This window comes from Nylanderia fulva, unplaced genomic scaffold (genome assembly GCF_048542155.1).
Source record: "Nylanderia fulva isolate GAGA-0341 unplaced genomic scaffold, ASM4854215v1 Scaffold10, whole genome shotgun sequence".
Taxonomy (NCBI): domain Eukaryota; kingdom Metazoa; phylum Arthropoda; class Insecta; order Hymenoptera; family Formicidae; genus Nylanderia; species Nylanderia fulva.
Genome location: NW_028189193.1, coordinates 2,362,092 through 2,388,854, shown reverse-complemented (window position 1 = coordinate 2,388,854; position 26,763 = coordinate 2,362,092). Strand labels below are relative to the sequence as shown.

The window sequence follows — 26,763 nt, the reverse complement described above, 5'->3', positions numbered from 1 at the left end:
TTTTAAATTGTAGACGACCGGATATAGTCGATCCGAAATCCGAATTCGATAAAATAAAAGAAAAACAGTATGAATGATCATCCTGCCTTTCGATTTATTTTATCGAATAATAGGGAAAGGATAGAATAGAATGATATGATAATTAAATATACACTTATTCCAAAAAAGCGATATACATAAAATTTGGAAAATAATCAAATTTCAAATGATGATTACTTTGTAAATAATAAAGATGGAAAAGTTTCTAAAAAATGAAAATAAAGCTTGAAATTTCTACTTTAAGTATCTATTTATTTCAAGGTTGCGATATAAATTAATTAAAAATGGCGGATGACAAACCGAAAGCATGTAAAATTGAAAAATATGGTCCGAGTTTGCCAAGGCACATCACGTGAGTCAAATGTCGAAGCTCAATGGGATAAAAAGCATACGATAGCATACTATTTTACGCAACTATACATTCCAAGTGTCTAGTCCTCTACATTCCTAGACAAGAACAGAAAAAGATGTTCTAAAAAAAGTGTAATGGAACGAGAAAGGGAAAAAATAAAGTGGTGATCAAAGGCATAATACGACGAGGATGTTAAAAATTGCCATGTTTGATTATAGCATGAGTAAAAGATGGGCGTTAGTAAAAAGTGCAGTCAAATAGCAACGGGGCTTTACTGATTACGCCATGTCTGCCTCGTGTCAACAAAACAAAAAAAAAGTTCAGAAGTAAATGGAGTTTCCTTACTGCCAGTTAATTTACTCGCACATTTTAGTATCGTCTTCTTTATCGAAATAATCGTGAATCTGATTATTTATATACATAAATACTAATTCTCTAACTTTAATTTATTCTTAATTAATTTTATTTCTTTGAAATTTTGCATAACTTTTTACTTCCGCAAACACAAATTAATTAAGGAAATTGTCGAAACGAAAAAAAAAAAATGCAATAGGAAAACGGAAATCAAAATCACGTCTCGCTCCATTCGCGTATATATCAGCCTCCGCTATGCAACGCGGCGCGATATTTCACCGTGAAACAGAAGGAAGGCGGAGTAGGAGGAGGAAGAGCAAGAAGAAGAGGAAAAAGAGGAAGAAGTGGCCCTTGCAAGGCGAGGGGTCACAGTCGCTTATGTAAACCATATAGAAGCGTACACTATCTAGCGGCGCGCCGTTTATCTAATAATATTATGGTGCAACGCCAGCGCGGTCCATAAGAGACGCTCGAGATGCACCGGCCGCGGTGGTTCGCATGCCTACGTATACGTAACATACATACGTGCACGCTTACATGCACACGATGACGGGAGAAGGCAGCGGATTCCGGCGAGAAGGGTAAATTCTCCTTCCCGTGCATCGTCCGGGCAAGGTGTGCATGGGGGTGTGTGAGCACTTGTTCCGATGTTATCAGCTGATATTCCGCGCGATAACCGGTATGCGCGTGTGCGCGCACGCGCGCAACAACCCGCGATATTATCATTGCGGAACCAAGCGTTTTTCCGCGCCTCGCGCTTGGGAACACGGCGGAAAGTGCTATCTCGTTGGAAGGATGAGACTCGCGTAGCGTGTGGGCGATACGTTTAATTTCAGCGAAGGAGGAGGTCCTACGATACACGCGCGCGCGATAGTAATTAATTGTTGTAATTAATTATTGCATTCCTTCGCGCCTTATAGCGCGATTTCACTTCGAAAACAAGCTTCGTTGAACGTCGAACATAATATCGTCGTTTTTTATATTCCTAGATCATTTCTATAAGGAATCTAATAATATAATAAATATATTCACATGAAAAAGGATCCTACATCATTTCTATAAAGAATCGAATAATATAATAAATATATTTACATGAAAGGATGAATAAAATTGAAAACCGAACCTTTTTGGCACAGTTCTTTGAAACGATCCATATTAAGGTAAAATTGAAAATAACAAGAAGTTGGAAATGGTGATGGATCCCCAGAAAGAATAAGCGGTACGATTTAAGATCGGGCAGCACGCGTGATCGACCGCTATTACGGTTCCGCGGTGGAGGTTAATGCCAAGAAGAGGTTGATCGTTAGCCGCGCGTACGATCGCGTTCCTTCGGGGATACTATATCGCGCGGCGTTACGCTACGGCACGACCGAATCGAATTAAGAAGGCAAAAATCGAGTAGCGAGTTCAGAGCACGCCGCGCCGCACAAAGTGGAACACGATAGGCGATTTAACGGACAGCACGCGTGATCGGTCGCAATCACGCGCCTGCTTTAAAGGTTAATGCCGAGACGGCAGAAAAATGGCTGGAATTAATGCGTCGCGTGTGCTACTGGTTGCGTGCTGGATGACCATTCCTGGCGACCGAGTATGGGAGCTGGAAAAAAAGCACGGCCGTGTGCGTAAGTAAACGTTGCGAGTATCGTCTAATGATTCCCGACGCGCCTCGAAACTATCACCAGAGACTTTCGATGAGCATTTATACGCCCTGTTTTTGCTAATGTTCGTACTAATTTTAACATTGCCATGTCGCCGCGAGAAAACGATTCTCGTAAATAGAAGCGACAAATAAGAACAGCCGTCCCCCGTTTAATCTTTAAGATCGCGTTCTTTAATTGCCACGAATCAGGTAATATCTCCTTTCTTCATATTTAAGCATAAATCATATTCCAAAAAAATTTATTTACCAGAAAGAAGAAGAAAGAAAGAGAGGAACTGTCAAATATCATAACAATTACGCAAACCTACAGTCGAATAAAACTCGATAATGAAGCGAAAGTGAATTATTTGCGGCGCAAACGCGATGCTTCTCCGGTGAGGTAAAGAAACGACATCTCCGGAGGTCCCGACGCCGTGGGAAAAATAAAACGAATCGATAAAAGAACGCCAGATGCGTTTACGGAGGTATGCAAGATATGCTATTCTCTCGTAAGCGAAACTCAATTGTCGTACGGTATAAAGATAATTGCGCGCGAGTAAGCAGTACCACCGAGCGGCGAGCAAAGCCGGTCGTAAAGATCGATGGTCTCTCTCGATGAAGTCGCCGGGCATCTTCACGCATAAAGCCCCGTGGACGATGTGTCGAAGGAGATTAACGCGCTGAGGCGAGGCGCGGTTAAAGACGCCGCGATGGGATGGATGCAACGTTGGAAAGAAAGACCGGAGGATGTCTATCTTCGCGCCTAGACGCGGACGCGTCGCGCTTGCCACTCGAGCGTAATTCGAACCGGCAAACTTAATTACGCCGAGCTCGCGCCTCGCTATTTGCCCCTAACGACTCGTCGGATAATTAATTAACGGTGCGCCCGTTTCTCGTCGCGCTCGAAATCGAATGCCATTGGCTATTAAGCGCGAGGGTCGCGACGGTTGAATCGTAATCGCGAATTATCACGACGCGCCGACATTATCTTCGATCTTGAAATCGGCGCTTCGCTTTCGGCCCGAGAGAGTTCAAACGGTAGCTCGATACATCGCAGCGAGTGTAATAGAACTTTGTAGAAAGTCGATGACTGACAGCAATTAAATGTTTATCGATTTATTCTCTCTTTCTCTTTTTTTTTCTCGCGGACAATTAACAAGGCAGAATCCAGATCTTCTAAAAATATGCACATCTCGGTTTTCAAAGTACAGTCTAATGTGCGTCTCATATACTTGAACGGACGTATGCTGAGAGTTAAGATCATATTTTATTTAATTTACTTTTAAATTTTACGCGCTTTTACATCTTTCATCGAATTGAAAATTTATATATCGGTATCATAATCACAATCTTTACGATTCACCGTTGATAAGAATGGAAAGTATATGTCTCGTAATATCGGATGGAGCGGATCGGGATGGTACAAAGAGTCCACCACGATGTCCAAGGAATATACTTGCGGTGTAAAAGATGTGTGTCCTCGCGATGACCATAGCTGAGTTTAGAAACGACCAGGGGACGAGAAATAGAGAGTTAGAAAGAGAAAAACATGGAAAGAACGGAATAGACTAAGGATAGCGAACTGTCCCATGAATATTTAGAGCCTCGTACTCCCGCAATGGAGTATTTATTCGCGAATGCCGGTTTTATATATCACTCAACGAGAAGCGACGACGAGAGATCAAGAATCTGCGTTTATATGCCCGAAGAGTTACCGACTTCTCAAAGGGACTTTCCCGATTCACGAAGTCGGATCTGACATTGCGTTTCACCTTAGAATATGTCCTCGTTGGTTTAAAATACTGCAGCGATCCAATAACTAAACGTCCGAGTATTGAAAACCTCAATTATCAATAAAAGGCGACTTCCATATAATATGTGCAGACTCATTAAGTACTAATAATTATTCTTACGTAAGAAGATATAAGAAATTTTGTAGAGAAAAGAAGATTTTTAAATGTATAAAAGAATCATTTTATATTTTGAGATAAAATTCTTACTATTAAACATTAATGATTCTTTTAAAATCAGAAAAATATAAAAGAGACTGCGTCAAGAATAATTAACTCGCAAGAGTGCCCCGTTTTTCTGCGAGTCTGTCAACTTTACTTTGCTCATGCACACACGATATATATTTCATTCAATGGACGATGAGGAGAATTATAAAGCGATGAAAGGTTCGAGCAACAGAAAACGGCGTCGCGAATGAAACCGCCGAGAAAAAGAACTATTCTGTTCTCTCACTGCCTTTCACCACCGCTTAATTCTCCCCCGAAGCCGACGCATCGATCGTGTTTACACGCGGTTGGCTGAGATTCGAATTTCCAATTACCATCCCATTTCGAGCTACTAATTCCACGTCATTCCGTTGATGGACGAGTCTTCGAGGAGCGAAGAGATTTCATCACTCGGCACCTTCAGATCGGCGCGACGAGACGATTTTCTCGCGATCGCAATCGCAAAGCTTTGCACGCAATAATAGTTTAACCACTACGATTTCGTTGGTCGAGCGCCGATTCGTGATTTATAGATCACGCGCGCGCCGAGAGTTCTCCGTTACACAAAAACAGCGATGAATAAAGGAGCCGAACAATAAAAATGGAATTAAAAAACACCGACGGGGTGTCGGCACTTAATCGAATTAATTTTGCGCGGCGCGAATCGCGTGAAATGTGACTTGCAAATCGCTCGTCGTCTTGACCTTTCGAATCGGCTCGATTTCCGCGACTTCTCGACGATGTTTGTGCACTCGTCCAATTTTTTCCTCGTTACGCGCACGACGGAAAGAAATCGCCTGCTCAAGATCTAAAGAGATATATATCTATAAGACATGATATAAGATGCATGTCACCGATTAAAACGCAAAAGAGGCATCCTCTCCTGCTCGCATAAAGATTCGCTCGGGAGATACGAGGCAATCAAGCGACGATAACAAAAGCCCGATAATTAAGGCGGTAATAAGAATGAGCGGAATTAGAAAGCGAAATATCACGTACAAAATCCGAGCGGAGAGAGGAAACGCAAAAAATAAATGCGAGATGAAAAGAGGCGGCAGCGATCAGCGAGATGCCCGCGAGCGCATGTAATTTCATATATCTCTCCCTTCCCGCCCATTGCCGATAATATCGGCTTAATAAACTTCACACATAAATGCGATTTTTAATTTAGCTAATAACCGGCCATTTTTCTAGCCATTTTCTATAATGTTCCTACGTTGTGTATGTTAATGTACCCGTAGGGTTACAGAGATGCGCGCGGTTCTTTCCACGTACGACCTACTTTGCTCCCGTAGTTGGAGACTAACGGGATGACGTTTTCTCGATCGCGCTTTAGTGTCCCTAAGGCTTAAGACACGAATTATATAACGTGGTCTCTTTGCATACGACATTGTTTTTTTAGTGCAATTTCGTTCGATTATTTCAGATTCCCAAAGTCATATGTTGTTTTCAAACATTCGCTTGTTTTCGATTATCGATCGATCGATAAATTATAGCGACGACAGCTCAGAAAAATACACGTAATTGATCAGTCAGTGGAGCGGTAAAAATCTACCAACATCGCTTATTTCTATGCTAATAATTTCAGTGTTTATTCGCCGTGGAAAATTATCAGTCATAAATCCGGATGTTCAAAGAAGCAGCAGGGAAGGAGAAGCACATTGCAGAGACCGACGGACGGATTTCATACGTCGCGGATTGCACGTGCGCTTTGTCGACGTGAGATGTGGCCGAATCTGTCGCCCAGCAAGAAAAGGACGTCGGGTGGAACAAGAGGAAATTATTGAGAGGAAGAGACTCTTCTCCCTCTCGAGTCACCGCCTCACCTTGCACGCCACGGTCTACGTAATAACACGTTGCCGCCACGGCCCGACCAATATATTAATTACCGCTCAATATATTAATTACTGACCCTATAATCACGCCGGGACGCGCCGTGGAATCTCGCTACGGAACATTCGGACGCGGTTCAACATTCTACGGCCATCTACATCTCGCGTCCATTATTCGTTCATCGTCCTTCGTCTCTTTCTTTCACTCATCTTGATCCGCGGAATCCTTCTATCTCTTTGTGTTCCGTCATTCTACGGCTTTGTCAGAGTTTCCGACCTGGTCGCGACGACACGGCGCAAACAACTCATTTCGGAGCATTAAGGGATACTTAAGAGTGCAAGATCAATCGATGAATCAGCGAGATCGTTAGTGATTGAACGATTAAAGCTTGAGAATAAATCAACGTGAGTGTCAAAAATTTCGGAACTTTTTGAATTATGTAATAAAATAATAATAAAACAAATATAAAAATAAATAATATGTGTACTTATTCTTATATTTTATATACATGTATATAATTTTATATTTATCTATTTTTAATATGTAAAATTAAATAAATGTAAATTTAATATGTAAAATTCGATTTGCAGAATAAATATACATCTTGGTCCTAAGACAACAGAATGAACTAGTGACAGCCCTTGTTGTGGAAGAGTTGCGCTCTTTTTCCATTAGTCAATCTCGACACTCGACGACAGCAAGATAATGCATGTTCCAAACAGAACTCCCACGTAACAAGCGTTTACATGCACATGCGCATAGGCTAATGATTTCGCGTACACGCACATTCAAGCGTCGACAAGTGCTACATTTTCTCCTCATTAGATAAAACTCGCGTAAAAATGCGGAAATTGTTAAAGTAAAAAATGTGATACCAACCAATAAAATTATACGCGCCTTATCTATGCATTCAGAGAACGGGACTTTCGAGATAACTCATCAACGAACGCGGGCAGATGTTGAGCAGTAAAAATACATTTCGCAATGGGGGCGAGACGCAACAAAAGGTGCGGAATATGCAAATTTGTAGGCGCGTATTAAGATCAAGATCTCCATACTCGCCGTATAATATATTTTTCGAGTGACCCGAGTAAACTCGCGGACATCGACGGAAACGGAGGATCGCGCGGAGACAAGAGACGGCTTTACGTAGCTCGTAAACCTAAAAGGCGATCCCCGAAGGGCTCCGCATACCGGGTCCTTCGATGGAGCGAACGATACCCGCGCGGAATTCAAATGAGACGCCACGAATCCCGGTCGGCGCGCATTCCAACGAGCTCCACGAGCTCGCAAAGTCACGAGCGCGAGCTCACGAAAGCTCCGCGATGGTACGAAGTCCGCAAACACACATTGGTCGCCCGTGTCAAGATCGCGTCATCGCGCGGAGGAATGAGAGAGAATGTACTTATTAAATCAAAGCGACCGATCTTCGTCGACGTGATAAGGGCGCCCGAGGTCTATGTCTCGACAGGTGGATTCGTCTCCTTCGTTCCTAACACAGGAGCGGCCCGCGATGGAGTCGAGATAAAAGCCGAAGGTTGAAAAGCCACGGATACGAGTGTCACGCGCGCCGCGCTCATTCTCGCTTGTAACTATGAGTGATCAAGCATGAGCGAACTCGATACGATGGCTGATATGATTAACAAGCCGCGCGAGGGATATTAGACTTTGAACGGTATCGATCCCGGTATATACCCGTGCTCGGTTTAATGGCTACACAACGGAGGATAAGTATACGTTTCGTTGTGAGGCTGAACGATGCTGAAAGGTATAGTTGGTACGTTCGCGTGAACTTTCGGCGCTTTCGTTTCTGCCCGATCGAAGGCGCGCGGCTTCGAGATCGCCGTGACGAATGTATTAATTTAACGTCCCTCTATTGATAGACTCGTAGATCAAACGCGCCGCGCGTTGGAGCGGAAGTGCGAGCGAGTCGGTAATTGTTCTTTCTTACCTTGATGAAACATGTGAAGTTACATTACAGACGATTTTTAACGGTTTACGTTTTATCCGAGGAATAGACTCGGTGGTCGTAATTCGTATTTAATAGGAGGAATTTATCGATAGTGAAATCAATTAATCCGCTAATCGCGCGCCTAAAACCGATTCTCGACAGGAATCGAACGCGACTCGCGCGTACGCTGTGTGTAATGACTATCACTTATCCGTAATTACCATCGCGAGTAATTTTAAGTGATCTTTATGACCACGTCGTACAAGATAATGGTAGGTTTAATCTAGGACCACATGTGTGTGCGACTAACCGCTCGTTCCGCGAGCCACGCAATAGGTACCGTTTTCCACACTTTGTTCGCCGTGAGAACGACCTTCGGAAGCGCTACGAAAATTAGAGGCGCAATACTCGATGTATGATCGACCGAATAAGACCGCGAACCCTCAATTATACCGGATGAGTCTCGCGTTTGGGAATTTTTCTGCCAAAATCCTATCACCCTCGACTTGGACTAAGAAACTGAAAGTCGTTTAGGAGAATTCGAAAACAGAGCGACAATGATTCGTTAATGATTTGTCAGATTTATTAAATCTATTTTCCATTTTTTTTTTATTTCAATAAATTTTATTTAATTATTTTGCATCAGGATAATTTATTAATTCATTATAAAACGAATCTTGATGATGAATTGAAATTAAATTAATTATCCATATTATTTTGTTAATATTTAAAATAATTTTTCATCATTAATCAATATTAAATATGCTGATATTTATAAAATATATCGTTCAAGATACACTTTTTAATATTCATTAAAACTTGGAAAATAATTCTGGAAATTCCGAATAATAAATTATTTGAAAATACATCAGATCGATATAATTGGAAGATTCCTTTCCCGTAATCAGCATCCTAAAAATGACCTCGCCCCAGTCTATTCGAATTGCGAGAGAGGCAGTTTGCGTAAAGGCTACAATCATCATACTTTTCGCACGATTATTTCTCTGATTATGGATCAACCGGCTCTCGCGTGTTTCAGGATTCCGAAGATATATTGCCCCAGATATCTTCGGCGGGGCATCGGGAACTACCGCGAGAAGAGAGACCCCGGCGCAGGAGCGAGAACGAGTCGTGATCCACCGTACGCGGCTAGAGGACGACGGTGGGATCTTTTGCTTTCTAATCATCCTCAAGGTTAAACCCCGTTGAACCTGCCGGCTCCTGCACGATGTCGGATAGAGCCTTGTCCGATACTCTCTGTCCTCCTCCTGCCTCTCTCCCCTCACGTGTGCTATATAGATCGTCGTATAAGGGTACGACCTTAGCCGCGGGAATAAGACGTCGTCGACCTGCTTCGCTCGCTCAGCCCGCGATTGTCTCTGTCGGTCGGTCGAGGAGGATATTTCTATACCGTTAAGCGATCGGAACGCCTCGCGCTCCATTGTCTCCGCGAGTGCATACTATATATGTTTATCCGCACAAAGAATATTTATGTTTGCACATTACCGAGAGGGAGAGAGAGAGAATTCTCCTTCTCTTTATGGGTTAATTACCGTCGGACTGAGTGCACGCGCGTCGATAGCAACGAGGCATCGATCTACGACGGAAATCTTGAACTCGTTGACTCGGTGAGGCAATGAAAGATACGAGTTCTCGCAACGGCGTGAAATTGAAAATTGTTCACACGCGGTGATTCAAGATAGATCCAGTAATTTCGCTTCAAAGAGTAAATGCGAAATCAATTATTTCACGAGATTTTGTTGTACCGTATTCATAAAATTAATTATGCTGGTTCAGATATTTAATAATATAAAATGTACTTGTATTCCAAAAGTATATTTTGAACATCCACTTCACAATGATCGATGATATCGGGAGATAGTTCCCGCCCTTAGAATGTAAGATGCACGTACACATACCCGTAGATGTTGCGAACGGAGAAGATAACGTCTTGGGCATCGTTCGTCAACGTTTACGCGGCTTGTCCCTTTTAGGTCTAAAACCACCCAAGTAGCCGAGTGTAACCAATCTCCTCGGTCGAAGCAGGGCCGCGTGAATAGGTGAGAGAACGAATCCAAACGAATATGTCCGTCGTGTCACGACAAAGGCCGCGCTATCGGAGCTCCGCGCGCGAGATAAGTAAGTGCTTTAATTTATTCGAAGCACCTCGGTTATTAATCGTCCGCCTCGCGGACCTCGGAGGTGATGCCCGGTCGGAGAAGGGGTTAAAAGGTTGGTCCCTCCCTCCCTTTTCTCCACCCTACACGCGTGTGTGTGTATCGTATGTTCGCGAGTGCTCGCGCACCCTTATACACACGTATATATGCGGTCATATATACGCGCATAAATACGCGAGTACAAATAACAAACACGCGGTCGTGCCTCAGCTGTGAGGCTCGTTGGAGGCGCAACGCACCCAGAGCTGAACCAGAGAAATGTTTTAAGCGAGGCACTCCAGGCGCCCACGCTCGTCCGCGGCAACAGACGCGCCGACATGCGCGCGCACACGCCGGGCCCTTATTTTAACCATAAATTAATGTTCCGTCTTCTATACGTATATGCATAATTGTGCGAGAGAGCCTTCTCCTCCTCCGCCCTTCGCTTTTTCGCGTCTGACACAGACCGGTGGTTGATATCAATGACGATGACACGTAAACGAAGACTCTAATGGATATTCGCGAAATATATGTACGCGGGTATTATCGATGGACCGGATGTGCACCCGTGACGCGTTACTCGCAGGAACAATATTCGTATCGTCTCGTACATCTTAGACTACGTATACAGTTGTTGCACCAGCGCGTGCTATATTTATAATTTATGACGGTTTTTAAGGAACGTGGAATTTTTTCAACTTTCTAAGAAAACATAATTTGAATTTCGTTGCTGTCGCGGGATACAAGTGCATTCACCAACGAGATAAATGGAACGCGCGGATCGTCGCCTCCGCGTCCACGACTTGGTATATGAAAAGGCGCAGCATCACGAAGGCGACACATGTGTACCAGAGCGTGGGTACACCGGCGCCGGTGTATGCAAAAGCACGCGGCCGATAAAATCAAATCCCGCGTACGTATACCCCGGTACGTGACTGACAGGTCGGCTTCGTCACCGCCAAGACCCGAGAGATAAAAGCTAGAGCGCATATAACAAGGTGCCTCTCTCGCGACTCGCGGAGAAACAGCGTGGAACCCGAGCGACACGTACGTGTCGTGTTGTGTCGAGAGAGACCGCGGTTCTTTTACGTATCATTTTTCTATACGCGAGTCCATTATTTCGCATGTTGCTTTCAAACCCTTCCTTTTCGCGCGGCTAAGTAAATATGTTTATTTGAGAACGGGGAGAGAGGTAATTTTTATTTTTCATTGTTCAAGTATTATAATGACAATGATTTTGGACTCAGCGACAATGTGTCTTGGTTGTGTGATATTTGCGCTTCACTTTCATTATTACAAGATCGTTACGTAATTGAAAGCCCAGATGTTATTGTTTCAATATCAACGTAATTGAAAATGGTGGGCTGTTACACTGCACATTACATGAATAAGTAACAATTGTATCTCAGGACGAGGCGAGAGAAAGGATACGTATTATATGCGCGTACTTATTATGTACGCGGAGTATGGCATTACAATACTTACAATACGCGATCATGTGGCCGAGAGCGACATTTGTCATGTCGATAGAGTTATTCGAAGATCGTGGGGGGCATTAAGTAATTTTACTTAACCAGGGCAACGGTAGATTTAGCGGGGGAAAACAACGCGTAAAAATAGCATCGAAAGCGAATCGTGGTTCAAGAGCGAAGGCCTCGGCTTATTGAGCGAAAAAAAGACAGCCGGAGAGAAAGAGAGGGAGACAATAGGTCGAATGTAAATGTAGGAACGTGAAACCCATCCTTATTATTTCGCCTCTTGTGCATACACATACGATGATACAAACGGAAAGTGATTCTCTGACTCCTTCATGATAATTCAATGCTGAGCAGTCTCTTGTATATATGTGATCTTTTTTTAACAGTCTTTTTTAATAATTATTATAGATCAAAACTATACAAAAGAAATCACCGCGCGTGTTTGTCTGTTCATATTTCATTCATTGGTAATAGTCATTTTTTTCTTCTACATGTATCTATCGTAAGACTATAATCACGAGAAGTCATTAATCAAAATAATTTATCGAGACAACCGGGCGTAAAAGATATCTAATCACGCTCTTCTTGTATTAGTTTAATTACGATCATTAGTTTTGTGCAAAAGACGCAAAATTGTGTTTACCATAAATATATCATAAATATATCATAAATATTAATCAGCAATGCTATTTAATTTTCACAATGAATTATATATGTGAACTATGTAGAAAAATTAAAATTTAAAAATTAAAAATAAAAAATTAAGTTTATTAAATAATATATAATATTTGAAAAATATATAATAATCATAAATTTTCATTTGCGTGTATGTAAAGAAAAATATATGATGCCGAATATAAAGACGAATTTTCAGCACAGCTCTCCTTTTACGAGACTTAATTATACTATATATGGTATGGAATAATTTTGTTTATCGCATTTTAATCAGTGAATTTGCGTGTTTGTCTGCCACACAAATAAGACAACAAAGCAACAACGAGCGAGTGACTTGAATTACTTTGCCGGACAGCGATCTATAAATCGTGATGATTTTAATAAGCGATACACGTCGGATGTCACTATTGAAAAGGCGACCTCCGTATAAGTATCACGGTCGTGCACCAAGAACACACAAGAGCGTATGTGGTTCGCGTTTAAAACGGCGAATTAGCGATCCGCCCGCCTTAATATCGACCAGCAACAGCGCGACTATTTTGGAACATACGGCGATTTATTCAAGGTCGGTCTAAAATGGCACGAAGATCGTGAACAGTCCGTCGTTAACGTCGGCGATCGCGATTAAGGAAATTTTTGAAGAAACCAATGAGAGGAGAGATACAATCGCAGTGAGAAAGATTTATGACATACATATGTATATATAAAAGCGAAGAAATATGTGAGCAAAAACGCGGCATTACGGGATAAATAAATCGAGGGAATCGTGCAAATTAAGAGAGAGAGATCGCGTATGGTAATAACGATGACGCGGCTCTATCGCGATTACTGTGGAAGATCGCGGAATACGAAGGATACAGTATTCTACTAAAATGTTTAAGTGATGCGCACAGATGATTCTCCCGAGCGAAAGAATGCCGCGCAGAAGGGAAAGTGAAAGATGCGGAGTTGTTTCAAGGATATATAACCAGCGCGCGAAGTATAACCAAGTTACTAATTATATCGATTAACCGACTAATGTATCTATTCCGCGCGATCAAAACTGCTCAAGGACTAGCGTCCTTGACTTTGCCCCAGCGCTCGTTTCCCGCTACGATTCCTGGACTCCTTCCTGTTCCCTGACATCAAGATCGACGATAACGATCTGAAACCTGCTACTAACGTACACCTACGCACGTGTCTGTTGAATACGTTGAAAAATGAGTACGTTGATCAACTCTCATTCCAAGAGGATCAGTATCAAATCTCAGTTCTCTTGAGGCTTAATTAAAGCAAGATAAACCATCGCAGAATAATTTAATGACGTTCTCGAATCTTAGCCGCGAAGACGGCTGATTTTTCCAAGGAGAGTTAATTTAAACAAAATTAAATGGAGAAAACAGAACTTGTAATAATTTAACAAAACTTTCGAACTTCAATCGCGTCAGTATCATAAATTCTCCTATCGCATCATCGTGTTTTATCGCTTCGCTTTCGTAATATAAGCAGAATCTCGATTCAATCGCGTCAGCGTTATAGAAAATAAATGTTTAAGAGGGGGAAAAACATTTAATCAAATGATCGGAAATAATGGTATGTAGACTCACGCCGCGACAATGAAGGCGCTTGCTTTTTCCATAACTCTTGACAAATTCAAAAAAATTACTAGCATCGTATAGTATCGCAAACGCAGTGCAAGATTGATAACAATGTGTTTGGTGCCGCATTGTAAACTGTAAAAAAAAAAAGCGCGACAAGGAACGAAAGGCAGATGCTGTCACGAATAATGCTGACGTTAATCCTTTTTTTACAAAGTTTTTTAAAAAACTAAAAATATGAAGTTTTTAATAAATTTATTCGCCGATTTATCTCGCAATGTATAAAAATTTAAAATCAAGAGAAGAAGAGAAAGAAAGAACGCTTTCAACTAGAATCGACAATTTTACATCTATATTTCATCTACATTATGCGCGACAACTCTATGAACACGTCAATCTCTATTTGTCAGCAACATTCATCCATCAATATATACTCGCGAGAGTAAAGGACTCTGAGTATAGAAAAGGCTGCTCGCAGATTATCTCTCGGCGATTAGTCTTCGCGAGATACAATGACGACTGAGTCAGTTGGCGTAATGCGCCTGCCATGCTTTTACGTATTTGTCGATAACAGAACGGTTGCGAGCGCGATGAATATGTAAAAGCTGGTAGGTAATCATCATCTCTCTACCGTGATGAGTGCCATTCGAGAAGAGCATAATTTTTAACGCGTTTACGGACTCGGGAACGAGTATTATGCGCGGCAACCATCTCCACCGACACTTCGACAAACGTTGTCGCGATCATCGGTGTTGCTAACGAGCAATAAACGCTTCGCTTCTTGAACTAATCGATTAAGAATCAGCGCAATAATGACTCGCCGCGAGTTATCGTTCCGCGTATATATAATCATTTCTCCCTTTATTTTCCGAAAATATCGGCGGCGAGAAAAGTTGACAATGCGATTGTCGATGAAATCATCGAACACGTCAAGTTGATGCGAATGATTTGTACTTGTCAAACCCGCGCAGCCTCGGGCGCTAAAATCGTAAAAAAGAGAAAAACCAGCTTGACGGAATCTCGCGAATTGGATGGAACTCGTCTGAACGATAATAAAACGATGTTGTCATCTCGGCGATCTCGGCGCGTTTGTGTCGTGATTAGCTTAGCTCCGCGTGTGTACGTACACAGACGGCGCAACATGTAACGGTCACTGAATGCGCGCCTTCCCCTGGACCATTCTAATATCAAGGACACCGAGAGACACGGCGATGCGATGGATGCGACTGTGATGGCGAGCGGAATGAGGGGGAGAGGGCGGAGGGGGAGGAAAGGGAGAGGCGCGGATGGAGATGGGAGCAGATGCGGACGACCCCCGACCTCCAGGATGCTGAAACTCTGCGGATATCTGACTCACGAGACGCAAGTTCTAGCCTTCTATCCGGTGCGACACCACGGTATGCATATACGTTCGCGAATCCTGCTGTCATCCTTTAAAACACGCGACACGAATCCTTTTCGATCTCTTTCACATGTCCGAGTCGAGGTTTGAACGTGAAACAAAAAGTCTGAGATTCGATCTTGAAATGAACGATCCAGCTGTCAATACGGAATCTTGTAACGTGAAAGAGATTGGCGTAATTAAAATACCGCGGTCGAAAAAGTAAGAGAAATGAATTTTATTACAAGTCTCGAAAGACCTGTAATGATTTTCTTTGTCTACGGTTCGCAATATTTTCCGACGATCGAGCTAGGAAGGACTTGGGGGAGTTCTTCTAGTAAAGCCGCGACGCTGCAAAAGATGGGGATGGCGCGTACGTGATCGCCGATCGCAATCGTAGACGAATGGTTACGCTATACGGGATATGATGATTATTGGTCGACCGAAATAATAATTGTAATCATCGCCGGGAGATAAAGACGAGTTGACGGCAGGCTATCGCGGTAAAGGCGCAGTGCCAGAGGTGACACACACGAACTCGCGCGACGCGTTAACTCCCACACTGCCTCCATCCTGCACAACTACCAAGTGCCGTCTAACGGATTCACAGAAACCAGATTTATTGCGACGAATCGACTGGCGCCAACTGCGCATCATTAGAACTTGTTTTTTTTCAATCAACATCATTCGACAGAGATAGTTACGCTATTGAATTAATTATGCTCTCTTTAACGTATAATGAGATTCTGCTTCATAAAAATAATCTAAATTTTCTGATATGTTATTGCATCATAATAATTGTGAAAATAAAATACAAAAACGAAGATAATTTGAGAAAAAATTTTGCTAGTCTCAATGATGAATAATTGAAAGTACATGGAAATATACATACGCTTTATAAAATGCAAACGCGTTTGAATATTTCTCAGGTCGGCCGATTGAAAATAGATAGGTTCACTCACACTCGCACAGATCCTGGCGAGTCCCCGAAGATGCTTACACATTGCTAGCGATAGCGAGAAAGAATAGCGAATCCGCGAGAGCGACCCTGAGATTTTGATCCTATCTTGCCTCGATACTCGATCGAAGGCCATCTCGATTGACCGAGATGGAAAACAATGCACCGAGGAGGACGAGAGAGGATCTCTCGCGTATTGCAAATTATCCCAGCGGCGTAATTACACGGCGAAATCGATCGTCCATCGACACTCGCCTATGAGAAAGATCATCATTTCGATCGCTGAGCGAAGCCGAGTATCGCGCGAAGTATCACACACATAACGAGACGAAATAACTTTAATATCTTCCCGAAGAATCACAGGTGTGAAACAAATAAGTGAAAAATTGTTTAAAAATATTTAAAGGCCAGAACCATTATTAAAATCCATTGAAACGGTGGGAACTAAGCGAGAATTATCCAGAACTGTTGGAAAAGAGCAAGTTTATTACTAGTAAATCAATAAATATAAAAACTTGTATACACTTACTCTAAAAAAGCGGTACGCTTAAAATTTGGAAAAAAATCAAATTTCAAACGACGATAACTTCTTAAATAATAAAGATACAAAGGTTTTGTGGCGATTACATCGTCACATACTTCCCTGAAATTAATAAGGAAAACACGCACACGAATACGGACACTGACATATACAAAAAGGACAAAGGCACAAATAAATATAAATAAAATATTACAGACGAGACGAAAGACGAGTAGGACAGAAACCAACAAATAAAATAGATAGAAAATTCGCGAAGCTTCTCGAAGCCTAGCGAAGGGCGTTTTAGGAGGCAAGGTATAAATAGAAGATTTTTAAGATGACGAGAGATTCCGTCTTCGACAGTTGCCGCGCACGGACGCATCACGTTTGTTAATCCGAGCGATATACCTATCTGTATTCACACGTACAATTTGCATTGAAGAATATATTCAGTTAATTTAATCGTTGCATAACTTTAATTAATTCCCGCATCGTTCCTTCTAAGTATCCGCGACGCGCGAAAGAGTCGCTAAAGTTTCTACAAAATGAAAATAAAGCTTGAAATCTCTACTTTAAAAATCTATTGATTTCATTGTTGCGAGATAAATTTATTAAAAATGACGGATGACAAAACGAGAGTATACAAAATTGTAAAATAATGATCCGAGTTTCTCAAGACACCCCTTTAAAATGCTTTTTTATTCATCTCGCGAGATTTTCATTGGGAACTGTACCTGACTTTAAGAGCAATAATTGATATTTTAAACGCTAGATCTTTCTCATTACAAGACGTTGAATATTTGCAATGTTTGATAACGGAACATCATGAAATGTACGTTAAAGTATTTGGAAATACTTTAAAACCTAAACATCACAATATGTTACATTACACACGATTTATGCTTCGTGTAGGACCTTTAGTAAATCTTTGGTGTATGCGTTTCGAGGCAAAACATAAAGAATCAAAGATAGAATCACATATTATAACTAGTAGAAAAAATTTACCACTTTCTCTTGCGTTGAAACATTTGTTATAACTAAATGATAGATTACTTAATAAAATTTCATTAACCGCTAAAACGTTATATGGGCCAAGTGTTTCTACAGATTCTGTGTACATACTTATCAATAGAATTATCATATTTCAAAGTTGTCCATTTTGTTGTAAACTTTACACGATAAGCGTACAAATGTCGCGAAAAACCAAGTGTTTCTAAAGTTTGAATAATAAAAAAAACGGCTCTTTTACTTCATTTAAAAAAATTAAACGAATAACACCAAAAACAGGTAACACATCTGTCACACTTAAATTTAATACAAATTGTGGTTTAAATAAAATGTTTTGGATTTTAATCCACGAAACAATTGTATACGTTTCTGGTAGATATTCTTTAAAAGATTCAAAATCAATATGAAAATACTTTTTACTTTAAATACTAATGTAATTAGAGTGAATGTAGTTCATATAAAATTATAAAAATAAATGAAATAATTTGTGAAACAAGTGCGCGCGAGAATTTTTTTGTGTAATTTACAAAGTTATATATTACGATAAAGCATATAGAAATCAAGAATTAACGAATTCAAAAGAAGTAATTTGCGAGAATGGACGGACAACACAAGAAGCGAACGTGCGACTGCGTAGTCTGAATTAAGGATATAGATGATAGTACCATGCATCGACATAGGATCGCGTGAACCTGGTCGCAAAAAAAACGCATAATACACGGTTCTTAGAGAAGAAGAGAACTGTTTTGTAGCGCCCGGAGCGATTACGAGCGTGGAATCCGCGAACGGAACGAACGGCGCGTCCGATATTTTTGACCGGTCGCGATCGGCGATCGCCTGCGATTACGCAAGGTAGAAGGCAGGTAGTAGATTAGGGAGATCGTTGTAGAGCCGCGCAGTGTCGGAGAAGACCCAGTTCTCATCTATTAATGCGCAATTACCGGCAAACAATGTGATTACAGGCGCGTTTAAGTTGTTATGCGACGGAGCCGCCTCCTTCAATCGACTCTTGCACTCGATTAGTGCCTCTTATTCCTCTTTTGTCTTTCTCTATTTCTTTCTCTGACCGCCGCGTCATTTCGCCATCGACCGCTTCGTTTCACGGCCGGCGTTGTGCGAATAAGAATCGTGTTGCGTCTACGCCAGAGATCGAACCGCGTCCACCGCGACGAAAATCAATGATCGTCTAATTTGATACAATGAACGGCCGAGACGGAACGTTTTAACGAACGGCGGCGGCGACCGGTCCTAGCAAGGCCGATCGATCTTCTTCGACAAGATCGATCGACTGCGCTCGGTAAATAACTCGACCGCGTGCATTGTGCATTAGCGAAGGCGAGGTTCAAGGACTCTACAGAGAACATTGGAGAACAGTCGTCGTCGAGAGTTACGCGTTTTGCCAAGTTCCGGTACCGATCGGTCGATGAGTCATCGAATGTATAATATAAGATGACATAAGCGGGTGATCTGAGAGATATATATAAAAAGCAGATATAACTTCTCTTAGAACTGGTCGAGAGCTTTTAGCGTCATACGGAGAATAGAAGGAAAAATGTCTGCTCGGAAGAATTATATATCCTTTAGCAATTTCGTGTCATGATTTCTTACTCTTGCACCCGGAAGCTAGTCAGCTCGTCATTAATCGTTTGTAAATTTCGATCCCGCAAAAAAACTGGATCGCGTGATGCCGTAATATGCGCTCTCGACGGGCGCCAGGGTCCAAGGATGCGCGCCATATGCGCGGCAAAGATACTTAATAATGCATTAAAAGAAGTTTTACTGGTCCCTGCCGGATCGCGAGGCAGGTATCCGTTTTCGTATTTCATCGAAGAGCGCGTTCGTATAAATTATTACGACGGCAGTCTCGATTCACAAAGTTTCTCGAATTATGTAACAGTACTCGCGTTATTATTAAAACGAATGCTAAACTTTATCGCGGTGAGAATATTTCGTTGCGGCCGTTTAAGGCCGCTTTGCGGGCTGTCGCACCTTTTTATGTACGTCGTTCCGTAATCTTAATCCTCGTCGCTTCGAATGACTTTTATTGCGAGATGTAACGTAATTAGGGATCCCGCAAAATTATCGCCGCTTTCGACCCGGATAGCAGCGTGTCACGATACATCGTATAGCATACAGCAAGAATGACCTGCCAGCGTTAAACCGTTAAACAATAATAGTCCCTAGAAGCGAATACACTACACATCATCGAACGTTCACACGGTCCGCTTATAAATTTGATTAATACTTTATTCAAAAAATAAAATTTTTTGCGCATTTAATAAGAGAAAGAAAAGCGAGATATGTGATGCCATCGCTGAAATATGTGACACGTAAATATCACGAAAAAAGAAAAAAATCTGCGCGGTGATCTCGATCTTTTTCCTCAATCTCTCAATCTATAGAAACGATCGAATTCTCTCACGCCGTTCATTGAATTGATCCTGTATATCTGTGTGCGCACGCAGACATGTCGCTTGCTTAGCATGTTAAACGAAAGCAGCGTACGACGGATACCGCACAAATTGCTATGCTCGTAACAAATTCATTAATTAGAGACCATGACTCACGTCATCCTATCTATCAGGAACGCCTTTTATAGATGCTACGTCGCGGCAGGTCTTTATACCGGATTGGACAAGGATAATGAGGTGTTTCTCGTAACTTTTTTTCGTGATTTGCAAACGACATGTGAATTATCTTAAAATGAGCACTCTGCATACAATAAAAATAAAAACATTTTTTGCTGAAATAAATAATTTTTAGCGTACATCTGCAATATCAAATTTTAAATAATAAAAAATATTTATCAGATCGTGATTTAATTATTAAATTTGTATTACATATATATAATGAAACGAATTTATTAGTCTGAAGTATTTTTAGAATTTCCAAATAAATGAAAAATGTGTTTAGAATAATTCTGATTTACGTCGGCATAACGAAAGAACAGACGATGTCGTTTTGAGAGACTTAGAATTACCAAGAAGAAATTGTCGTATGTTACGTGCAGGACATTGGTTTTTTTTTTATACGCGCAATCAACTGTTGAATTATTAGTTTCGAAATTAGGTTACGGACGAGAAATAAATTTCATACCCCCCTCTTGATTTTTAGTCGCACCTATCGCGAGTAAGAACGACAGCAGGTTCTGACGGCAGTGAATTATTGATGCTCGGGATGCTTCGCTCGAACGATTCGGGTCATCGAAAATTGTGGGGCTTAATTTTAACGACCCGTACGTCTTCCTGTGGCCGAGTCCGTGCCACCGGGAGAAGAAACTGCGTCTTCAATTACTGGAGCAATTCAGAGCGTGATGGTAGCGATGACTCGCACGACCGCTTTCACCTTCGGATATTTTCGCCCACGTTGCAGAATAATTGGATTTTCCGCGACATAAAGAACACACCGTGCCGCGGGACTTACCGCGTGCCAGAGTGCGCGAACGGAGCGAACGTAAAGACCCGAGTTAACAAGAAAATTCTAATCGCGCACGTGACACCACGCGTGCACGTCGCTCGCGCGAGCAATAATAATGCCGGCACGATTCTAGCCACGCATCGTATGAGGACGCCTTTCGGCGCCGACTCGTAGAACGAATCAGCGCAAATCTCAAGGACTGTGAGAAAGCCCAAGGGCGAAGCCGTGATTAAGTCGGAGAGAATGGGAAACGGGGAGAGTTCCGCGGACTACAGGACTGATAATATTAGTCGGCTATTATTGAGAGACGTCAGCTTTACACCGACGTATTAAATAATAGAATTTTTTCGAAATGTAAAAAGACCAGGCTCAATATGGGACCATAGACCGTAAACCAGAGATCATAGATCAGAGACAAATTATGTTATTAAATTATAAATTAAAAAATAAAATAAGACGCCACCTTCACACAAACGTAATAATTAAATTTTTTTTTTTTTCGAAATGTGGAGGGACCAGTTTAAGATAAGACCAGAGAGACTATAAGAACATAAATCATAGACTATAGATTAGAAACCAGGTATCGGCGGAATTATCGTAATCCGCGATTCTCGAATGATAAACGCGCTCTTAATGCCAACGTATAATCCAACGTATTGTAATACGTATATCAAAAGTGGAACTTCTCTGACTGCTTATGATCGCGCGAACTTTCCGACCAACATCAGCCGGCCGATCTCACGATCTTACCGGGCGATTGTCGAGACACGATCGACCTTGGTTAAAGGTAGATATAACGTTATGCGGCAACTGGCGAGGAGTTAGGAATCCCGTAATCCGCGGCATCTTTACTTTCGAGAAGGCTCAGGGAGGGTGGCGTTATCCCTGAATCTTCGGCGGCGGCACTGTTAGTTATTGCTAAAGAGACAATTTCGAACGCTTGTTTGTTACTCTTTAGCAATAACTACTACAATATTCTCTTTTCTATCTCTTACACATATCCATATCATATTTTATTTTTAGATTTAACAAATTTTATAAATTTTGCAAACTTATTTGAAGAAAATAGAGAAACAAAAAACATGACATTTCAATTTTAATTTACAATTTTTAATTTTTCGTAACTTTCGTAAACTTTCATAAGAGTGAATGAATTCATAAGAGTAATGAACTTTTATGTAACTTGAAAACCGGCTGCGTTACATCTCCAATAAAATGCCAACTCTTCATTACGGAACGCGAAAAGCATCGTAAGAATCAAATGTGCGTCGACTAGATTTCTCTAATTACGGACTAAAATTAAGGCAATCTCGCGCGCTTATGCAACACGAAACCGTGAGCAGCGCGTGTCGCGACTGATATATATACCAGAAAATAAATCAAGAATTATAACCGGCGCAAATGCACCGGCAGCACCGCGGATTAATTAATTAACGTAATTAATAAATCTACGAAGAATGCAGGGACTGTTATGATTAATTGCAATTAATGATCGGGATCTAATGCATTCGTCGTTCTCGACAAAAACTAAAAGCAATGCTATTTGCAACTAATAAAGCAATCTAATCAATTATTTCGCATTATAACATACGTGTTTTAAATCTGTAAGCTATAGAATTAATGATAAATACGATCCACAGGTCGCAACACATTCGCGCACGCGAAAACAAGTTAAGCTGGGTTATGTTGACTGCTGGCACAGATTTTGCATCGAATTTCGCGACGAGCGAGAGCGAGAGATGATCCACGTGGATGCCCGCAGCCACGTGTCGCTTCCGTGAGAGCGTCTGAAAGGCAGACGGGCACAAAATTTCTCGCGGCAGCTGGCAGGTGAGCGATTTTCAGGTGCTCGAGAATTACCAGTTAAATTCTTAACCGCAAGGTTGTGACGCATCGCTATTACGATCGGATCGGGTCCCCCGAATAATGACCAAAGGCCCGGAAGTAGAATGACAGTTTCACACGCATTATACGAATAAAAAGTAATAGATATATAACACGTTGCAACTAAAAGCAATTAACAAAAACTAAAAGCAATGTGACACGTGTGCAAATAGCATTGCTGATAAGCCGCGCGCGAGTTTGACTGCGAGATTCTCAAGTGCCGAACGGATTGCTTCATGCGACCGTAGTTTTCGCATCGTTTTTTCGTATTATGCTATGTAGTAGTAATGGGCAATGTTCACTCGATGTTTAGAAAATTGATGCTTTTTATTACAACATCGATTATTTTAATCGATGTTTTCTTCACTTCGCGAAATACAGATGTCGCCCACTCGAAACGCGGTATAAGCAAGCACGCGGCACGTCGTTGTATGATAATTGTTATTAGAACACGCAATCCGGGCACTGAAATAAGACAACAGTTTCAAGAGAAACTTTTAGCGGAATCACATCGTCGGTTTAAAGATTATGAGTCTCGCGAGCTGCTCGCGATATCAACCATTCTTGATTCGCGGTTTAAAAGGCTGCATTTTCAAAAGCCTCTTCTCGCTGCGACTGCAGTCGCGAAAATTAATACGATTGTTAAAACGGCTCTGCATCAAAACGTAAGTCCTATTACGTTGGCGATGGACGACGAAAATAATCCGCAGATAGCAAACAATAGTATATGGAGTTTTCATGATAAACTAATCGTTTCCGAGAATTCGATGGTATCTCCCGATTCGATGCTTTTTTTTAACATCGCCCACCACTACTATGTAGACGAAATACACGTGCGATTTACGTGTCGCATCGGGAACGCTATATAAAGTTTCGCACGTCGGGAGTGTCGTATTACGAGTATTATTTCGTATTTGAGGTCTTATGAAAGAGATTAGAGAAGGAAATAGAAAAGGAAGGTATGCTAATAAGGGCAAAAACTATCCAATTCGCCATACAATAACAAAACAAAACTTATAGTTTTAAATAAAATTTAAAGAGCAGAATTTATAAGTTACAGGCAATGGATAAAGAGGATAATAGAAAAATAGTATGGTATGGAGGGAAAAGTGGCGACATTCTTCGAGAGCCGCGGATGACCGTCTTTCGCGGATAAAGATTGCGTCGTTAGATTCTCCGAGACTAGAGATACTGTTGCGACTCGTCGCCAATCCTGGTCCGAACCCCGTGTACGTCCAACGACCGTACGAGTAACCGAATTGTGCAAAAACTTGTAAAGCCGAGCCGAACACGCGCTCGCACGCACAGTGTTACGCAATACCGCGAATCCCGTTGTCCCCCTTTGTCGGGAAACAACTGTCCGACTATCCGTTCGTAGCTGACCGAGTTCGCGCGGAAAAAAGTACGCCATTTAGGGGCGCGTGCGACAAATGCCGAGAGAGAGAGGCTGAAATTACCTCAAATCAGCCCGGCACGCTCGGAATCCTAGACCGATTTGTAACGCCATAAAACGTCGTAGAGAAATCAAAATCGCCCGTGATCGTGAAAAGGAATGAGAAACGATTTATAGAAAGCGAATGCGGCTAATAAATTAATAAATTAAAGGTAATTAAACAATAACAATCAAATCAAGTAGTGAATTACACGCTAAAAGGCTAACGGAATGCGTAACTAACAACAATGATGTGATAATAAATTTGTGATGTCACTCCTATTGGTATATAAACCAAGTCCTTTCTTGGCAAAAGCTGAAATAAAGATTATTATTATAATATGGTATATTTGGTTTACAAAAATTCCTACTCACATCGTGAACAATTCCGTGAGCAAGATTCAGAACCCGATATGTCAAAATCGCGCCGGTTTAATTTACGTTGCGCGAACAATCATAGTGAATAAACCGAACATGTTGACAAAGGAGAGACTCGTAGACGAACGTACGTCGTCTCCGAGCTCTTCTCGACGCTTGTGTCGAGCCGGAATCTCGTCTTTCCCGTGAAGAGGGAGAGAGAACGAACGCGGTATTCGATCTGAAAGAGAGAGAGAGAGAGCCCCATAAAATAATGTAAGGAATCAATTGGTAGAATAAACAGTTAAACAGTTAACCCGCTAAATTGATAACTGTAATTAATTTAGCAGATTGAAGCTTAAGCCTAAATTCTAACAATTTCCTAATAATTTAAACGATGATTGGAAGAGGGAATGAGGTACTAGTATTCTCTTTATGGAGGGTTGTTTGGATTATTACAACAAAGTAGGCAAAGATGAAGATAAGAGGCAGGATGAGTGTCAATGCATGCTCTCCCGCTCTGCTCTGCATGCAAAACCAAAAAAAAAAAAAAATTTTGAATTTTGAATAGTGATTCTGTGAACCAGATTTGTAAATAATATAGCATTCAAGTTTGCACGACGATTTTCAGCGTCACGATCCGAAACTCTTCGTGCGGCTTCGCCGCCACCCTGCAATCTGCCGCGCTTCTGCAATTATCGAGTGCAACGACTGCACTCTCGAGAGTCAATGTCGACGGCGCCTAAGCTAAGCTTCCCGAGACTCTCGCGCTCTTTGCCCGCGGTCTCCTCGTATCGCGGTCTATCTGTTTCGCGGCGGCGGTATTTAAATGACCAGCAATTAGGCGACGTAATAGCCGCAGTTAAAAAGCGCTTTGCAGCCTCGCGCTTCCACGAAGTCGGCGACCGATCCCGCTTTACGTGCGACGGAGCTAGGAAGGCGAGGAAAACTACTCGCACGGATTCTTGCCGCGTGTTAACACGTGCCAAGCGCACAAACTTATGCCATTTCTCTCTCCCTTCTTTTCCTTTCGTAATGTCGCTTTACGAGAGAGCTGACTGTAATAGGAAAGATAAGGCCGAAGAGATTGGGTCCATAATCGGTTTTACGGCACTCTTATAATGCAAATATATATTCTCTCTCGTATGGGAAGAGGACGAAAGAGAAAAAGAAAATGGAAATGGGGAGGAGATATAGAAGAAGTGAAAAAAGAGTGAGATATTTAGGTTATTATATAATGGAGAAGAACGAAGGAGTTGAGAAACAAATAGTAGAAGGAATGAGAAGAGCTATGATAGCGATGAAGCAAACATGGAGTATTGGAGAGATTATTCAAGGATGACGCGACGATCATCCGCGTACGCGCGCGCGCGCGCACGTAGATAGATTTAATCTTCTAGGGTTATTAATAAATTACTATTAATTATTCATAGAGAGGGAAATATCACCGGCTAATTACTAATTAGGCATCGCACAGTAATTAACACGGCGATGGGATACAGCGCACGTCGCTCATTTCTTCGCCGGCAGCGCGGTCCAATAACCTTTCCATGCAAATAAATGTGTATATGCTGTAATTACGCGCAATCAATGAAATTTATTGATATCCTGTTCGGCCAGCCGTGCCGCCAATCAAAAGACCGACGCGGTTCGGCATCGGACCATTTCGGGACACGACCTGATTTAGAGCGTCGCACATCGATCACTGTCGACAGAAAGTCGCTTGATAAATTGCCGTTTAATCTGCGGATTCAG

The 26,763-nt window shown here is 41.8% G+C and overlaps 1 protein-coding gene and 1 long non-coding RNA gene across 2 annotated transcripts in view; one reads left to right on the top strand and one right to left on the bottom strand.

The window, feature by feature from the left end:
- The window catches only part of LOC114943591 (uncharacterized), a 424,129-nt gene that overhangs the window by 249,629 nt on the left and 147,737 nt on the right, over nucleotides 1-26,763 (bottom strand). The gene's annotated exons all lie outside the window — the stretch shown is intronic.
- The window catches only part of LOC146725224 (uncharacterized), a 76,204-nt gene that overhangs the window by 3,226 nt on the left and 46,215 nt on the right, over nucleotides 1-26,763 (top strand). The window contains exon 2 of the mRNA XM_085483541.1: nucleotides 17,700-17,926. Within this exon, the coding sequence (XP_085339667.1) occupies nucleotides 17,700-17,926 (227 nt within the window). The remainder of the gene's footprint in view (nucleotides 1-17,699; nucleotides 17,927-26,763) is intronic.